At 35.4% G+C, this 16,763-nt stretch overlaps 1 protein-coding gene across 1 annotated transcript in view; it reads left to right on the plus strand.

The window, feature by feature from the left end:
- Window positions 1-16,763, plus strand: part of nonC (serine/threonine-protein kinase Smg1) — a 1,124,353-nt gene that overhangs the window by 1,034,268 nt on the left and 73,322 nt on the right. The window contains exon 68 of the mRNA XM_090398044.1: window positions 10,247-10,511. Within this exon, the coding sequence (XP_090254170.1) occupies window positions 10,247-10,511 (265 nt within the window). The remainder of the gene's footprint in view (window positions 1-10,246; window positions 10,512-16,763) is intronic.

The raw sequence follows: 16,763 nt of genomic DNA on the forward strand, positions 1-16,763 counted from the left end.
TGGTATGTTTGTAAACAGAGAAACCACATCAAAAGAAATCATTTCAGACTCTTGACGATGTTTAATTTTTTCTTTGAACTCAAAACTATTTTTGATATAAGGGTTGTTTTGCCATGGAAGTCTCACAAGAAGACTTGAGAGATATTTTGCCAAATAATACATAGTAGATCTTATGAAATCAACTATCAAACGTTATGGATAACCAGATTTGTGCACTTTAGGTAGGTCATTATTACATGGTGTATTGAATTCACAACTTTTCAATAGTATTGGCATCTAAAGAGTATGTTAGATCTAATAATTTATTTAATTTGTTTAGTTGACTTTGCATAGGATTTTTGCTGATTACACCTTAAATAGATCTGTCTCATAGTAAAACATTGAGTTCTGGAATTACTTCTAATCGGACTATATTGATCAAGTACATATAATAAACAACTATGTTATACCAACTAGTTTCACCAACTAAGGATGTTGGCATCTTCAGGGTACATAACTGATGTAAGGCACTAAAAAGTAAAAAACTGTTTCAAACTATAATCAACCGATTCCAATTATATTAGACAAAGAACAGAGCACGTACAATACATGCATAGAGCGTGCATGATCTCACCTGTTCTTATTTAGAACGTTCTATAGTTGGCACTGTAATTCAGTTTTGGTGAGTTAAGAGATCTAATAACGGTCTTCCAGATCACAGGCAAGATTCGTCATTGGTTCCTGTTAAGGTTTTGTATACAGCGGGCAACTACTGTAGCTTCTTTAAAAATTCAGGAGCGCAAGTCCTCCTCTATGTAAGGAATTGTGCTTCTATCCCACTCTATGATGGTGGTTCGTTCTTGAGAAATGAAAAGCTAAACCCGATTTTTCTTCTCTGTTATTATTGAAATTAGGCAAAAAGAACACCAATGTGTTCTTTTTGCCTAATTTCAAGGCTCCTTCAAGTCTGGCCGATGTAATTCAAGCCACACGAGTAGAGTATATGTTGTAAACTCCAGCATATTTGAAGAAAGGATGGCTATCTTTTGAAGATCTTACGAATTGCCTGTTTCTGTAGATTTAAAGGCCACTCTTATTTTATGTGATCTAAGGAGTCTTGCAATCTTATTTGAAACTGTGCTAAGTATGGAATGACAATGGTAGAAATATAACGTATGTCATCTCATTGTCTTTGTGGGGGGGGGGTCAGAGAAAAGTATCTTGAGGACGCGTCGTCAAGAAAATCCATTCATGCTAAGGTTGTTGATATCAGAGATATTTCTTCCTGGAGGTCTTGTTGATCTGTTGTAAGGAGAGAGGCACGGTTCTTCAACATGTGTACAATACTAAGTTTCTGAGAAATGTGGTGACAGGAAGTGAAATGTAAATAACGTGCTGAATTGGTTGGTTTGCAGTAAACTGAGAGGTGTTGATGCCACCATTCGGAAGCTTCTTAATTAAAGTGTCCAGGAATGATAATTGGTTATCTTTTTCAAGTTCTACAGTGAATTTGATTGTGTGGTGTAAAGAGCTGATCTTGTTTAGAAAGTCTATCGGGTCCTTTTTTGTGTGGTTCCAAACAATAAAGATTTATCCACGAATCTCCACCATACTGTGAGTTTAGGGTCTACTTGAGATAAGATTTTACTTTCAAAATCCTCCATAAAGAGATCAGCACAAGATGGAGAGAGGGGGCTACCCATTGTAAGGCCAGTGAATTGCTGATATATGGTTTTATTCCATATGAAAAAGACAATGATGGAACAGAGAATTAATGTCATGTGGGTGCAAACTTCCTAAAATCTTGATGACTTCCTCCACGGGGATGTTAGTGTAATATCCAGGCTGGCGAGTAGATCCGTATTGGAGATTGAGATGTTGTTCAGTTTCTCAACGAAATGTTGCGAATTTTGTATATAAGTATCCAAATTATAGACGTGTGGTTTGAGAAGGCCTGCCAGGTGTTTAGATAACAGATAAGTGGGCGAATTGATTCCATCTACAATCGGGCATAGTGGTATTCCATTTTTGTGTACTTTAGGAGCACCATATAGTCTGGGTGTTAGTGGATACATAGATTTCAATCTTCATTTTAAGTCTGTAGGCCATTTCACCATGTGACGTATTAAATCATTGGTGTCATTGTGATTCTTTAGTGTTGGATCCGTGACTAGGACACAATACATTGATATATCCGATAGTAAGCTGTTAATCTTATCTTCGTAATCACTGGTGTTTAAAATCACTGTTGAATTTCCCTTATCTGCCTTTAATATGATAATGTCTTTCTTTTTCTTCAAACTATACAATGTTCTTTTTTCCAGAGGAGTGATGTTTTTGTTAGGAGGTCTGAAAGGAGAGGATGATACTACTTTTTAATCAAATATCATTAGTTATGGGTTCTGGTAACGACAAGACTGCCTTTTCTATGTTACAAATGATATCCACTTTAGGGACATGATCAGGTGTTATCGCAAATTTGAAACTTTTTTTAAGTATACTGATCTCTTGTTTTGTTAATACGTGAACAGATAAATTAAAAATAACTTTATCTGGTAGAGAAGGTTTTGACTTAAAACGTTTTGTATGAAGATCGTTGAATTTTTTTGATTTGCTTTCGTTTGCTTGTTGTCAAGGCTTTATCATAGCTAATATTGACCATTCTGTCCAAAAGTGACCATATATCTTGGTCTGAAGTACTAGAGATATCGTCATAAATCTGATAGCATTCTAAATCTATTTGGCTTAAAAGAAATCTGATATGTTGTATGCATTCACGTAGAAGTGCCAAAGATCTTTTAAAATAAAAATGTTTCGCTTGTCTTGAATGGAATTGTTCTTTTAAAAATAGAAACTTTGGAATAATCTTGTTGTTCCGACATCTCTTCAAAAAAGTGAGATGATTTAATAGTTTGGCCTTTTAATACTTGACATGGTTAATTGGCCTATAGACTTAAAGCGAAGATTGAAATCTATGCATCTACTAACACCAAGACTATATGGTGCTCCTAAAGTACACAAAAATGGAATAGCACTAAGCCTGATTGTAGATGGAATCAATTCGCCCACTTATCTGTTATCTAAACACCTGGCAATCCTTTTCAAACCACACGTCCATAATTCGGATACTTATATACGAAATTCACAACATTTCGTAGAGAAACCAAACAACATCTCAATCTCCAATACGGATCTACTCGCCAGCCTGAATGTTATACTAACATCCCCGTGGAGGAAGTCATCAAGATTTTAGGAAGTTTGCTCCCACAAGATATTACTTCTCTGTTCCGTCATTGTTTAACATCAAACTTTTTCATATGGAATAAAACCATATATCAGCAATTCACTGGCCTTACAATGGGTAGCCCCCTCTCTCTTGTGCTGATCTCTTTATGGAGGATTTTGAAACTAAAATCTTATCTCAAGTAGACCCTAAACCCCAGTATCGTGGAGATACGTGGACGATATCTTTATTGTTTGGAACCACACAAAAAAGGACCTGTTAGACTTTATAAACAAGATCAGCTCTTTACACCACATAATCAAATTCACTGTAGAACTTGAAAAAGATAACCAGTTACCATTTCTGGACACTTTAATTATGAAGCTAATGAATGGTGGTATCAACACCTCTCAGTTTACCGCAAACCAACCAATACAGCACGTTATTTACATTTCACTTCCTCCCACCACATTTCTCAGAAACTTAGCCTTGTACACATGCTGAAGAACCATGCCTCTCTCCTTACAACAGATCAACAAGACCTCCAGGAAGAACTATCCCTGATATCTAACAACCTAACAATGAATGAATTTCCTCTAAGACTGGTCCACAAAATACTTTTCTCTGACCCCCCACAAAGACAACGAGATGACATATGTTATATTTCTACCACTGTCATTCCATACTTAGGGATAGATTCGAATAAGATTGCAAGACTCCTTAGACCGCATAAAATAAGAGTGGCCTTTAAACCTACAGAAACGATTAGGCAATTCTTAAGATCTCCAGAAGATAGCATCCTTCCTTCAAATATGCTGGAGTTTACAACATATACCCTGCTCGTGTGGCTTGAATTACATCGGCCAGACTTCAAGGATCCTTGAAATTAGGCAAAAAGAACACATTGGTGACGTCAGTAATAACAGAGAAGAAAAATCGGGGTTAGCTTTTCATTTCTCAAGAATGAACCATATCCGCAATTCCTTACATAGAGAGGACTTGCGCTCCCGAATTTTTAAAGAAGCCACAGCAGTTGCCCGCTGTATACAAAACCTTAACAGGAACCAATGACTAATCTTGCCCATGATCTGGAAGATCCTTATTAGATCTCTTAACTCACCAAAACTGAATTACAGTGCCAACTATAGAAATATAATTGGAATCGGTTGATTATAGCTTGAAATAGTTGTTTACTTTTTAGTGACTTACATCAGTTATGTACCCTGAAGATGCCAACAGCCTTAGTTGGTGAAACTAGTTGGTATAATATAGTTGTTTATTATATGTACTTGATCAGTATAGTCCCATTAGATGTCATTCCAGAGCTTTTATGGTCAAGAAAATTAAACGTTTTTTAAAATGAATAGAATCCATGGGGAAACCAAACGAAAGATATGCCATTTTGAACTCCTTAAATGTAAAAAGACCAAACTACTAAATTATCTCACTTTTTTTGAAGAGATGTCGGAACAACAAGATTATTCCAAAGTTTCTATTTTTAAAAGAACAATTCCATTCAAGACGAGCGAAACATATTTATTTTAAAACATCTTTGGCACTTCTACATGAACAGATACAGCATACCAGATTTCTCTTAAGCCAAATAGATTTAGAATGTTATCAGATTTATGATGATATCTCTAGTACTTTAGACCAAGATATATATGGTCACTTTTGGACAGAATGGTCAATATTAGCTATGATAAAGCCTTGACAACAAGCAGACGAAAGCAAATCAAAAAAATTCAACGATCTTCATACAAAATGTTTTAAGTCAAAACCTTCTACCAGATAACAAAGTTATTTTTAATTTATTGGATCATGTCCCTAAAGTGGATATCATTTGTAATATAGAAAAGGCAGTCTCGTCTTTACCGGAACCCATAACTAATGATATTAGATTAAAAAGTCATCCTCTCATCTTTCAGAACTCCTAACAAAAACATCACTCCTCTGGAAAAAGAACATTGTACAGTTTGAAGAAAAAGAAAGACATTATCATATTAAAGGCAGATAAGGGAAATTTCACAGTGATTTTAAACACCAGTGATTACGAAGATAAGATTAACAGCTTACTATCGGATATATCAATGTATTGTGTCCTAGTCACGGATCCAACACTAAAGAATCACAATGACACCAATGATTTAATACGTCACATGGTGAAATGGCCTACAGACTTAAAATGAAGATTGAAATCTATGTATCCACTAACACCAAGTCTATATGGTGCTCCTAAAGTACACAAAAATGGAATACCACTATGCCCGATTGTAGATGGAATCAATTCGCCCACTTATCTGTTATCTGAACACCTGGCAGGCCTCCTCAAACCACACGTCTATAATTCGGATACTTATATACGAAATTCGCAAGATTTCATAGAGAAACTGAACAACATCTCAATCTCCAATACGGATCTACTCGCCAGCCTAGATGTTACACTAACATCCTCGTGGAAGAAGTCATCAAGATTTTAGGAAGTTTGCTCCCACAAGATATTACTTCTCTGTTCCGTCATTGTTTAACATCAAACTTTTTCATATGGAATAAAACCATATATCAGCAATTGACTGGCCTTGCAATGAGTATCCCCCTCTCTCTCTCTTGTGTTGATCTCTTTATGGAGGATTTTGAAAGTAAAATCTTATCTCAAGTAGACCCTAAACCCACAGTATGGTGGAGATTCGTGGAGAATATCTTTATTGTTGGGAACCACACAAAAAAAGGACCTGTTAGACTTTCTAAACAAGATAAACAAGATTTCTTTACACCACAATCAAATTCACTCGAGAACTTGAAAAAGATAACCAATTACCATTTCTGGACACTTTAATTAAGAAGGTAACGAATGGTGGTATCAACCTCTCAGTTTACCGCAAACCTACCAATACAGGACGTTATTTACATTTCACTTCCTCCCACCACATTTCTCAGAAACTTAGCATTGTACACATGCTGAAGAACCGTTCCTCTCTCTCTCCTTACAACAGATCAACAAGACCTCCAGGAAGTACTATCCCTGATATCAACAACCTTACCATGAATGGATTTCCTTGAAAACTTGTCCACAAGATACTCTGACCCCCCCCACTATAATCTTCCATCACTAGAAATCTAAACTTCCATCACTAGAAAGTACACATGCTCAAATACTTGAAGTTTTCACCTCTTTAACTTTTGCCCATTGAGTCTAACAACATTACTTATACATTTTCTATACAATTTAAGGCTATGCCCTCACTCTTCTTACTAATAATATGTAACCTATAGTTTTATGTCACAGGTTTGATTTGTTTAGTTTCTTCTGTAACTCTTCTTCTAAATGGTCCCTATCTCTTGCTACACAACATACACAAATTACTGAGGAGGAATTTCCGGATTCATGTCATGAGTCAGTTGTCATTGCCTTTCCATAACCAGGCAGATCCAAAACTAGCAAGTAATTACCTACCTCTTGCTCTGACCACCTATTTTTGTGAGATATTGTAGGAAATAGTTGATTCTAGACATGTGTTATTTAGAAAACATTAATCTTTTCTCCAATCTCTAAGAGAAGAATCTATAGAAACATCTTCAAGAAATTCACTCCTGAAACATGACCATGTGGTTTCAGTTTTCTTTGATATGGAAAAAGCTTATGACACAACCTTATCACTAGTATGTTTCCCAGGTTCTGTTTTAAGTGTAACACTCTTTACCATCAGAATAAATTGTCACTGAACAGTAGTTCCTCGTACAGCAGGCTATGCTCTATATGTTGATGACTTCATATTTCTGTCATTCTTATAATATGCTATTGAAAGGAAGCTTCAACAAGCAACTGATCGTATCTCTTCATGAATTCTTAGTAATGGGCTCAGGTTTACAGCAGAAAATAAGTGTCTGTGTACACTTCTGCAAAAAACACACTCTTCACCCAGATCCAGAGTTAAGAATGGAACAAACTATTGTCCAGAAATTAACTTCTTAGGGCTCATTTTTGAATTTCTGAGTGTGTACAAGGAATGTAAACAGAAAGTTACATTCAGTGGTGTGTTGGGATTGGCTCGTGTGAGCCGGTTGTTAAAATTTTTCAAATTTAGCAAGCCGGTTGTTAATGTTTTTAAGTCGGGCGAGCTGGTTATTAAAATTCTTTATAAAAGGATAGATGATGAATGGTGGTATATACTTTTTCTCGTAAATATTTTGAAATTGTATAATAAACACTTATATTATTATTATTATTATTATTATTATTATCATCATCATCATCATCAAAAATAAATGCATAAAAAAGAATTCACAAAACACAAACTCAATTTACGAACGGGAATTTGGAAATGATTTTATTTACTAAACAATGTCTGTATTCATTAAAACACAAACATGTTATCAAAACTCCCGAACTGGGTATTTGAATAAACAATAATACCTTATTTTTTGGCGAATTTCCAAGAACTTGCAACATTAAGTTCTTTGAAATACAACATTGTTGCACTATCGATAAATACAAAAATTCGTCGCGACGGCTACAGTCTCTGGTCAATTGATTGACTACAAGAGGTAATATTAGTGTTACATTTTTTTTGTTCAGGATTTCATTTGATAATAGGTAAGTTGTAGGTAATATAGGAAAAATTCTCTTTAATATATGTTTTTATTTCGGTTTTTTTCTTTTTTTTTTTTTTTTTTTTTAATAATTAAAATAATTTTAATCAGGGTTAGAGTTTTGCGATAAAAAGCGGATAGCCATTAGTTGAAAAAATGTAATAGAATGAAACTTCTTAAACATTAAAAGGACAAAATTTGAAGAAGCAGAAACAAAGACATCTGAAGATACAATAGAACTTTGTGAAGAATCAAATTTTTTATAAAGCGAGCCGGTTGTTAAAAATTTACCAACACACCACTGGTTACATTCCTTGTACACATTCATCAGCTATGAGAAAAATGCAAGCCAGTATTGAATATCCTTCACATGCTATCCTTGACAGAATGAGTGCTTATCGGTCTTCTTTGTTTTGCTATCATGCATTTGTTTGCTCGAAGTTTGATTATGGGTCATAAGTCTACTCTTCTGCAAGGGAGAAAATGTACCCTGCAGTGTTTGGATCCTATCCATCCTCAGGATGTACAAATAACTACTGCATCTTTATTCACATCGCCCATTCATAGTCTTAATGTTGAATTAAACGAATCTTCTCTTGCTTGGATGGAAACAGTTGTTACTTAACTGTGCCCTAAAAATAAACTCTTTGCAAATATTAGACAAATATTTTTTTCTACAGTAGGACATTCAGTACTGCACACATCAGACTGCAATTCATCCTTTTGGTGTGTCTGAAAATGATTATGCCTCCATAGCACAATTAAAAGAACAATGAAACATTACATCCTTCAGTTGGAAAAAATTTAAATTCACCTTGTCTCTAGTCAGATTCTATTTGAATGCGGTAACTATACTGTTGAGCTGCATGCAGTCCAGCTTGCACTTGTACACATGAAAGAAAACCACTACCAAAAATGTATGATTTATGCAGACTGTTTCTTTATTGTCCACCTCTCTTGTGTACAATCCACATCCAGTGCTGAATGATGTTTTTTAAGATATTCTACAATTATTATATTAATTGATTATTCTTAATTTTGATGTTCGATTGTGCTGGATACTCATCCATGTTAGAATCAAGGGAAATGAGACTGCAGATGTTTCAGTCCCCTATACAGGCTACAGACAGTTGATAAGAACTTAATTATTCAGTGCCTCCTGGCAGGAAGCACTAACAAATTGGCAATCTAGTCTACATATAAACAGAAGTGAGAAAGTTGTACTTGCTAAGCTCTGCATAGGTAACAGTCATCTTACACACATTTGTCTATGAAGGGCTAATAACCCACCATTTGTGAACAATGTGACACTCATCCTACTATGTGCCATGTTCTGGTGGAGCATCTACACCTTATATAAAAGAGAGGAATGCAATTGTTACTAATCTGATTGAGTCATACATGCTCAGACAGATCTTTCCAGACTTGCACAAATTGCATTACTTTTTACAAATAATTAATTTACACAAATGAATTTGATCATAAATGCAATTTATATGTAAATACATTACTTGGTTTCTTTTATATTTATTTCCATATACATAACAATGTTATTCATGTATTTGGTATTTATTTATTTTTATTACCTTTTGTACTACTGTAACATTTGTAATGAAACAGTAGTTTCATTACAAATTCCTTAAATTTACGTTCATACCACGTTTTGGTGTGATGTAAACAACTGGTACATCACACCAAAACATGGTATGAACATAAATTTAAGGAAGCCTGTGAAATTCTTATCAACCACCCTAATCTTAACAATAATGATGATCTAAAAATTCCACAAATATAGAAGGCACATATTCTACCTACATAACCTTTTCGTCTAAGAGTTAATTATAAATGGGACTGTAAGTAATCTTAACTAACAATATAACAACTCTCGTGTTAAATTAGGACACCACTTTTGCTGTAATAAAACTATGTATATGAATTTGTTCTCTGATGTTATAAATAGAATATAGCTTTAATGTAGGTTATTTTTTTTCTCACTAGAGGTCAGGCTGAATAATGGCTGATCAAATCATTGTCTCCTTAGCATATACTGTTTGAAATGTAATATAGCTTGTCTTTGTATAAATATGTGCAGGACTTTTTTTCAGCTGGAACATGTTCCGGTAAACTTTTCTAGACTGTTTGGCTGAAAAAAAGCCCTGAATATGTGTATACTTCAGTTATGAAGTTTGAAACATCAGGAAATTAAAGTAATTAATTCTGAGATGGTTGTAGTTCTCCATAATTTGTCTGAAATAAATGCTGATCACCATGTAACAGTAAAGGAAAGGATTAAGATGATTAAGTCTTGTAGTATTCAGAAGTAAATATCTTCAAAATTATGGTTAATAAATTGCTATTTATGAATTATGGTAAAGTAATCATTCAATCCAAATGTTTTATGTATTTATTTAATTCACAGTCTTTAATATTTTGATTAACTTTTGTTTATATTAGCATGAAGAACAAGACTTAGGATTGGACTGTAAAACTGAAGGAAAAGTTCATTCCTATTTTTTGATGTATAAAGCATTCTCGGAGCATCTTTCTTCTGTTGTACGAGAAGTATTGACAGAAGGATTGGATATAGAGACCACACGTGTAGAAAAGATTATAGATGAAGTAAAACCCCTAATGACTTTAACGGAAGATGTATACAACAGGTTAATTACTTTGGCTGGACCATTAGGTGGAAGGCATTTAAAAAATAATACTGAAATTGGTATGTATACTTCCCCCCTCCCTTATTTCTTCCTTAAGCACCATTTTTTCCTCATTCATGCATTACACCTAAAATTTTCATTAAGAACCATATAGAAAATCAATCTATGCACAGGTTGTATGAGAGAAGTGGTTGTCTGTCAGTTGGTCTTGGGATGATTTCAGTATACAACAGGATTATATTTGAGAGATGGCTTGCATTTGAATTGTTTTGGAATCAAGTATTAAAGAGAGATTGTCGGTTAGTGAGAGAATTAATAATGGGTCAGAGAAACTGAACATGTTACAGAAACATGAGACTCTGTATGCAGATATCACAAGTAAATGAAACAAATAGAAATGAATTAAGAGGAGTGTGTGTGTTGGAAGTGGAGAGGCAACCAAAATTGTTGTGAATTTGGTTTTATTATGTGGATAGGGACAATAGCATGAGCACATGTGTGAGCTGAACACTGAATTGTATGTTGATCCTACGAGCCAAACAGACCACATGTCATATATGGATAAGGTAAAGCTAGGATGTTGATTACATCTTTTCTCTAATGCCAAGAGTATTTAGCAGCAAGAAAAAACAAGGAAGATGGTTGCTGTTGTGAATATATTGCAGCCTAGAAATTATATGCATAAGAATTAAGCTATACATTATATGTGAAAGATGTAGTGTTTTTCGGAACCACTAAAGGTTAGTAAGGGAATTGGAGCAATGTTGCTAATCAAGTGGAGGAACCGAGAGAAATGCTTACTCGGTGATACCTGGACTTTGCAAAGGCATCTGACAGGATTGAACATGGAACTCTGTTGCATAAATTGAAGCAAATGGGAATGGATCTGAGCTGGGGATTTGAATTAGAGGGTGACTCATGGACATATATCAAAGAATGGTAGGAGTTGAGTCCAGGAGAAGGTAGGTGACTAATGGTGCATCTCAGTGCTCAGTACTTGGCCTTCTGTTGTTTAGTTAGTACATAAATGATATTGGAAATAATATGACAGGAAATATCCACTTCTTTGTTGATGATGCCAAATTGGGAAGAGCGATAGTCAATGAAGGTAATGTAGATATCTTTCAGGATAACTTAAATATGCTGATAATATAGAGAAAGGTAAGTGGCTGTTGGTTTAATGTGGATAAGTGTAAGGTGATGCACTTTGGGAAGATGAGGTCACATGCTGTATGCTATATTAATGGAATTGAACTGCAAGAAGTTGATGAGACAAAGAACTTGGGGATTATTGTGAACAGAGAACTTAAGTTTAGAGGGCATATTGCAAAGTGACCAGAACAGTACATCAAATTACATGGTTGTTGAAGAGCACACACTGACAAGCAGGGATAGGGAAGTTTTACTTTATAATACTTTAATAAGGCCACATCTGGACTATTGTGCACAGATCTCACCTGGATTCCTTGGTGATGAAGAAGTGGTGGAGAAGATCCAAAGGCAAGTGACAAAGATTGTTGCAGATCTGTGGAATGTTTCCTTTTAAGAAAAGATTGCAAGTCTGTGGGTTCCAAAAACTAGTTGATAGGCATAAGAGAGGAAATATGATAGAAGTTATTAAAGGGGTTTTATAGGATTGATACTGATTACTTTTTTCTGCACAGAGCAGGAAGAGAGAAAACGAAGGGTTATCCCTGGAAATTGTGTATGAGTGCAGTTAACAAGGGTGTTAGGACTAGATTTTTTGCTCCGAATGTGTGGAATGAATTGCCAGAGGTGATTAGGTGGTTGTTAGTGCTTCATCTATGAATGAGTTTAAGGAGACACATGATAGGTATTGTGTGAATAATGGTTAGTATCAATGTAGGGTCTTTGGTGATGAGTCATCTGACTCCATGGAGTCACTATTATAACAATAATAATAATATAGCATTCCTTGTTTCTGCAAGTTGGCCAACTGTGGACAGACAAGTAGATCAGCTACCATCTGTATGGAAGAACATAAAAAATACATCTGTAGTCATGACTATGGTCAGTCTGGCCTTTTGGACCATGCTTTGGATACAGCTTACAGAATCAATTGGAAAAAGACCATGTCCCATCACAGCAAATTTAGAAGCGACTATTTTTAGAATCTGCTGCTGCTCTTAACAAACAGCCTATGAATAAATATTGTTGCATAAAACTTCCCAAAATATAGGAAACACTAACAGTTCAAGATCCCTGTTTAGAAATATTAGAGCCCTAGTTAGGACTCTTAATTCATCCATTTGTTTCACTTAGTTTTGTGCTGCTTTTGTGCATGTGTGTGTGTGTGTGTGTTACGAGTCTCATATTATACTCCCTGATGATGTTTCTGTAACTGAGAAGAAATATTGGAAGGATTAAATTATTTTTAGCCCTTTGCTAGTGCAGTTTCACTCCATTAAAGTTTTTAACATGAGTATAGGGTTATGCATTTGGGGATAAAAAGACAAGGTCTGCAATTTATAGACGGAACTGACATAAAAGAAATTGATAAAGTTTGTGATCGGAGAGTGATTTTGGCCAGAGGACATTATGAAAGTGGGCGCATAGTTCATAGGTTTACTTCAACATTAATAAATACACAACCAAGTAAGGATAAAGAATTTATCATTCTGTTGTGGATGAGGAAGTGGTTGAGAGAATCCAGAAATGAATATTAAAATGGTGGCCAGTCTGTGTAGTGCCCCTTATGAGATTAAAAGTTTGTTTGTTATAGCATTTGCTTAACAGGCAGTAAATATCAGGTATTATGAACTCTTATAGAGTAGATAAAGAAGAAATTTTTCAACATATCCAATGGTTAACCCTTTGTACTCTCCTGTCCTCCAATGTAAAAGTTATATGTAAAACTTGAAGCAGAAAATCTAGTTTTCATGCAAATGCATGAAAACTAGATTTTCTCATTGTCTCTGATTACTCCAGTATGATGACTCTATGAAGATGGGTGTGTTATAATAATAATTATTATTTTTTTATGTATGCCTGAATATGGAGGATGGCGATGCTATCAGTTCTCCATTCTCCACATTCAGGCATTCATTATTCCTCTTTTGTCCTCTGAACAGAAGTCAATGGAGTAAACATTGAAGTATTGAAAGTTGTCATTAATTCAGTATGTCCAGAGAATAGATAGATGACATAAAGGACTAGTGTGGAATGGATGTACAGAAACTGCGACACTGTGCACTGGACAAAGAGAGGTGGAAGAAGAAGGTGAAGGAGGCATCAGACACCACCAGGCACTGAGCCCATGGTTCATGATGATAATGTTGATTAATTCTATAGAATGCTGAATTTTCAAGTCTTAAATCTCAATTATTAAGAGATGAAAAGATATACCTGTGAGCCTAAGAGGATATTGCAGTTCATTTTCTAGCTATACGAGTACTCTTTTAGAGGAATTGTATGGAGTAGAATATTCATCTTCTCTTTTGTATTGGACGAACCTTCATTAATTAATTTGGATTGATTTCTCTTAGCCATGTGGGACAGGACAGGGAAGTGAGTGAAGGCTAAATTGTTTTCTGCATTCATGCAGGTTTTAGTTGATGAGAGCAACATCTTTAAGCTTAGGACAGCACATAGGTGGTGGTGACATTCACCATACTCGTTTCTTGATTTGTTATATACAATAATAGAGATGATTACTTGGTAACTACGATTATGTGGGATGGTCTGCATTGCTCGTGTGCATGTTAGGGGTGGTAGGAGTTCCTTTTTTTTTTGATGACAATTGTCTCTGATTACTCCAGTATCAGTAGGCTTCGAAAGGAATATGTGGCACTGATATCTGACATGCTGGTCTCTCTACTGGCTGTATACACTCTCAGAAATGATTACTTGGTAACTCCAATGTCTCAGTGTATCGGAGGGGCTGTAGCCCCTGTGTGCATGTGAGGGATGGCAGAACTACCTTTCCGTTAGATGCTGTTTGTCTCTGATGACTCCAGTATCAGTAGGCTTCAAAAGGTGTGTGTGTGTGTGTGTGTATGTGTATGGCACTGTCATCCATCATGCAGGTCTTCCTACTGGCTCTATATACTCTCAGAAATGATTACTTGGTGACTCCGATGTCGCAGTATGTCAGAGGGGCTATACCGCTTGTGTGCATGTGAATGATAGCAGGAGTTCCTTTAAATTTTGATGCTGGTTTAGACTCTGATGACTTCCAAATCAGAAGGCTTCTAACATTATGTGTGTTGCACTAACATCTGCCATGCTAGTCTCGCTACTGGCTGTATGCACTCTCAGAAATGATTTATTTAAACCAGGGGTTTGCAAAGTGGTCAATATCGATCCCTGAGGGTCAATGTGACTATCCAAAGTGTCAACATGCAACTATTCATCAAACACATCCTTCTCATTAACCATTCCAAGTAAATCAGTAAAATGTAAGTAAATTTTTAATGTTCTTTATAAATTTCTTCGAGTATTTTCTTTAAATTTCTTTAAATATTTCTTATTGAGAAGCAGTGATGAAGTAAAAGGGTTAAGGAATTATGAGGATTGTTTGAAAAGTTTGGTAAATTTCCAGTAGATGATGACACAATTCATTCGTTCATACCAGTGATGGCACGTATCATCTTTTTCATGACCCTTGGCAAAATTTTAGCCACATGCGACATATAGTTCTCATTTGGCAAACATTTAAAATGACTGTGTTCACATTTTTACTAAAAATGGAGAAAAACGAGTTTCGTGCAGTGATGAAACACTTTTATTTGAAGAAGCGGATGACCACACAGATCAAAGCTGAATTAGATGCAGTGCAAGTAACTGCACCAGCAATAAAGACTGTTTTTTATTTTATTTTTTTGGGATAAATGAGTTTAATCGTGGTCGTAAATTCATCGAAGATGAAGTGTGCTCCAGACATCCCACTGAGGTCACTACGAAGGAAATGATTGACAAAATCCATGGTATCATTGTGAAAGTGCATGAGATTGTAGGCATCTCAACTGAATGGGTGTATAATATCCTGCACAAAAAGTTGCACATGAAAAAGATGTGTGCATGATGGGTGCTGCGATTGTTGACTGTCGATCAAAAACGCATGCGAAAAGACATTTCAATGTCAGCACAGTGTTTGGCTATGTTTAATTGCAATTCACGTGATTTTTTGCATCGATTCGCGACTGTAGACGAAACTTGGATCCATCACACACCTGAGTCCAAGCAGCAGACAAAACAGTGGACATTGCCTGGTGAAAGAGCACCGAAAAAAGCAAAGACCATTTTGTCAGCTGGGAAGGTGATGGCCAGTATTTTTTGGGATTCCCAAGAAATTATCATGATAGACTATTTTGAAAAGGGTAAGACAGTAATAGGAGTCTATTATGTGTCATTGTTGGACCGTTTAAAAGAAGATCTGAAGATAAAATGACCAAGATTAGCACACAGAAAGTGCTCTTTCATCAAGACAGTGCACCATCATATGCATTGGCCATCGCAATGGCATGAATTGAGGTTCGAATTGGTTCTACATCCACCGTATTCTCTGGACTTGCCCCCTGTGACGACTTCTTGTTCCCAAACTTAAAAATTTGGCTTGGTGTGAAAAAAGTTGCTTCGAACGAGGATCATCAAGGCTGTCAACGACTATTTTGCACAATTTGACAAATCCTACTTTTTAGATGGGATGAAAAAATTGGAAACTCACTGGACCAGAGGTGTAAACCTTGATGGAGACTATGTTGAGAAATAAAGGTGATTTTTTCCAAAATAATGTGTTTAACTTATTTTTTAGCAAACTTTTCAAACAACCCTCATATTATTTTTAAATTGAGAAATTTATTTATTTATTTAACATGATGGGGTCAATTGTCTGAAAAGTTTGCCGCCCCTTGATTTAAACAGAGATGCACCGATGAACAAGAGCCAGAAGTCTTTGACATTTATTAGCTTTACTTGGACAAAAATTAATGACTTGCTCATTTTCAAAAATTATTCTAAAATTTTCATTTGTGTGCCTGATGTAAAAGAATGCTTTATTTACATCATTTACACATATATATGACTGCTTAAAAGCATCATTAAACCATTACTCATATCTACAAGGAAGAAAAAAAAAAAGACAGTGATTCACTGTACAACAGTTTGTGTGGAACCTAGCATGCCGTATGAACAAGTATGCCTATATTTATTTTATGTAAATCCCATCTGTGAAAAGCTGTTAGTCAGTGATATGTTACTACTATTGTGGGTGGGCTGAGGATTAAATTATCTGGAAATATTTCATTAGAGACCAAACACGGACCTTTTATATCTGTTCTTAGAAATTAACC

Source organism: Typopeltis vanoorti, chromosome 9 (genome assembly GCF_054136105.1).
Source record: "Typopeltis vanoorti isolate ZY-2024b chromosome 9, IOZ_Tvanoo_1.0, whole genome shotgun sequence".
Lineage (NCBI taxonomy): Eukaryota > Metazoa > Arthropoda > Arachnida > Uropygi > Thelyphonidae > Typopeltis > Typopeltis vanoorti.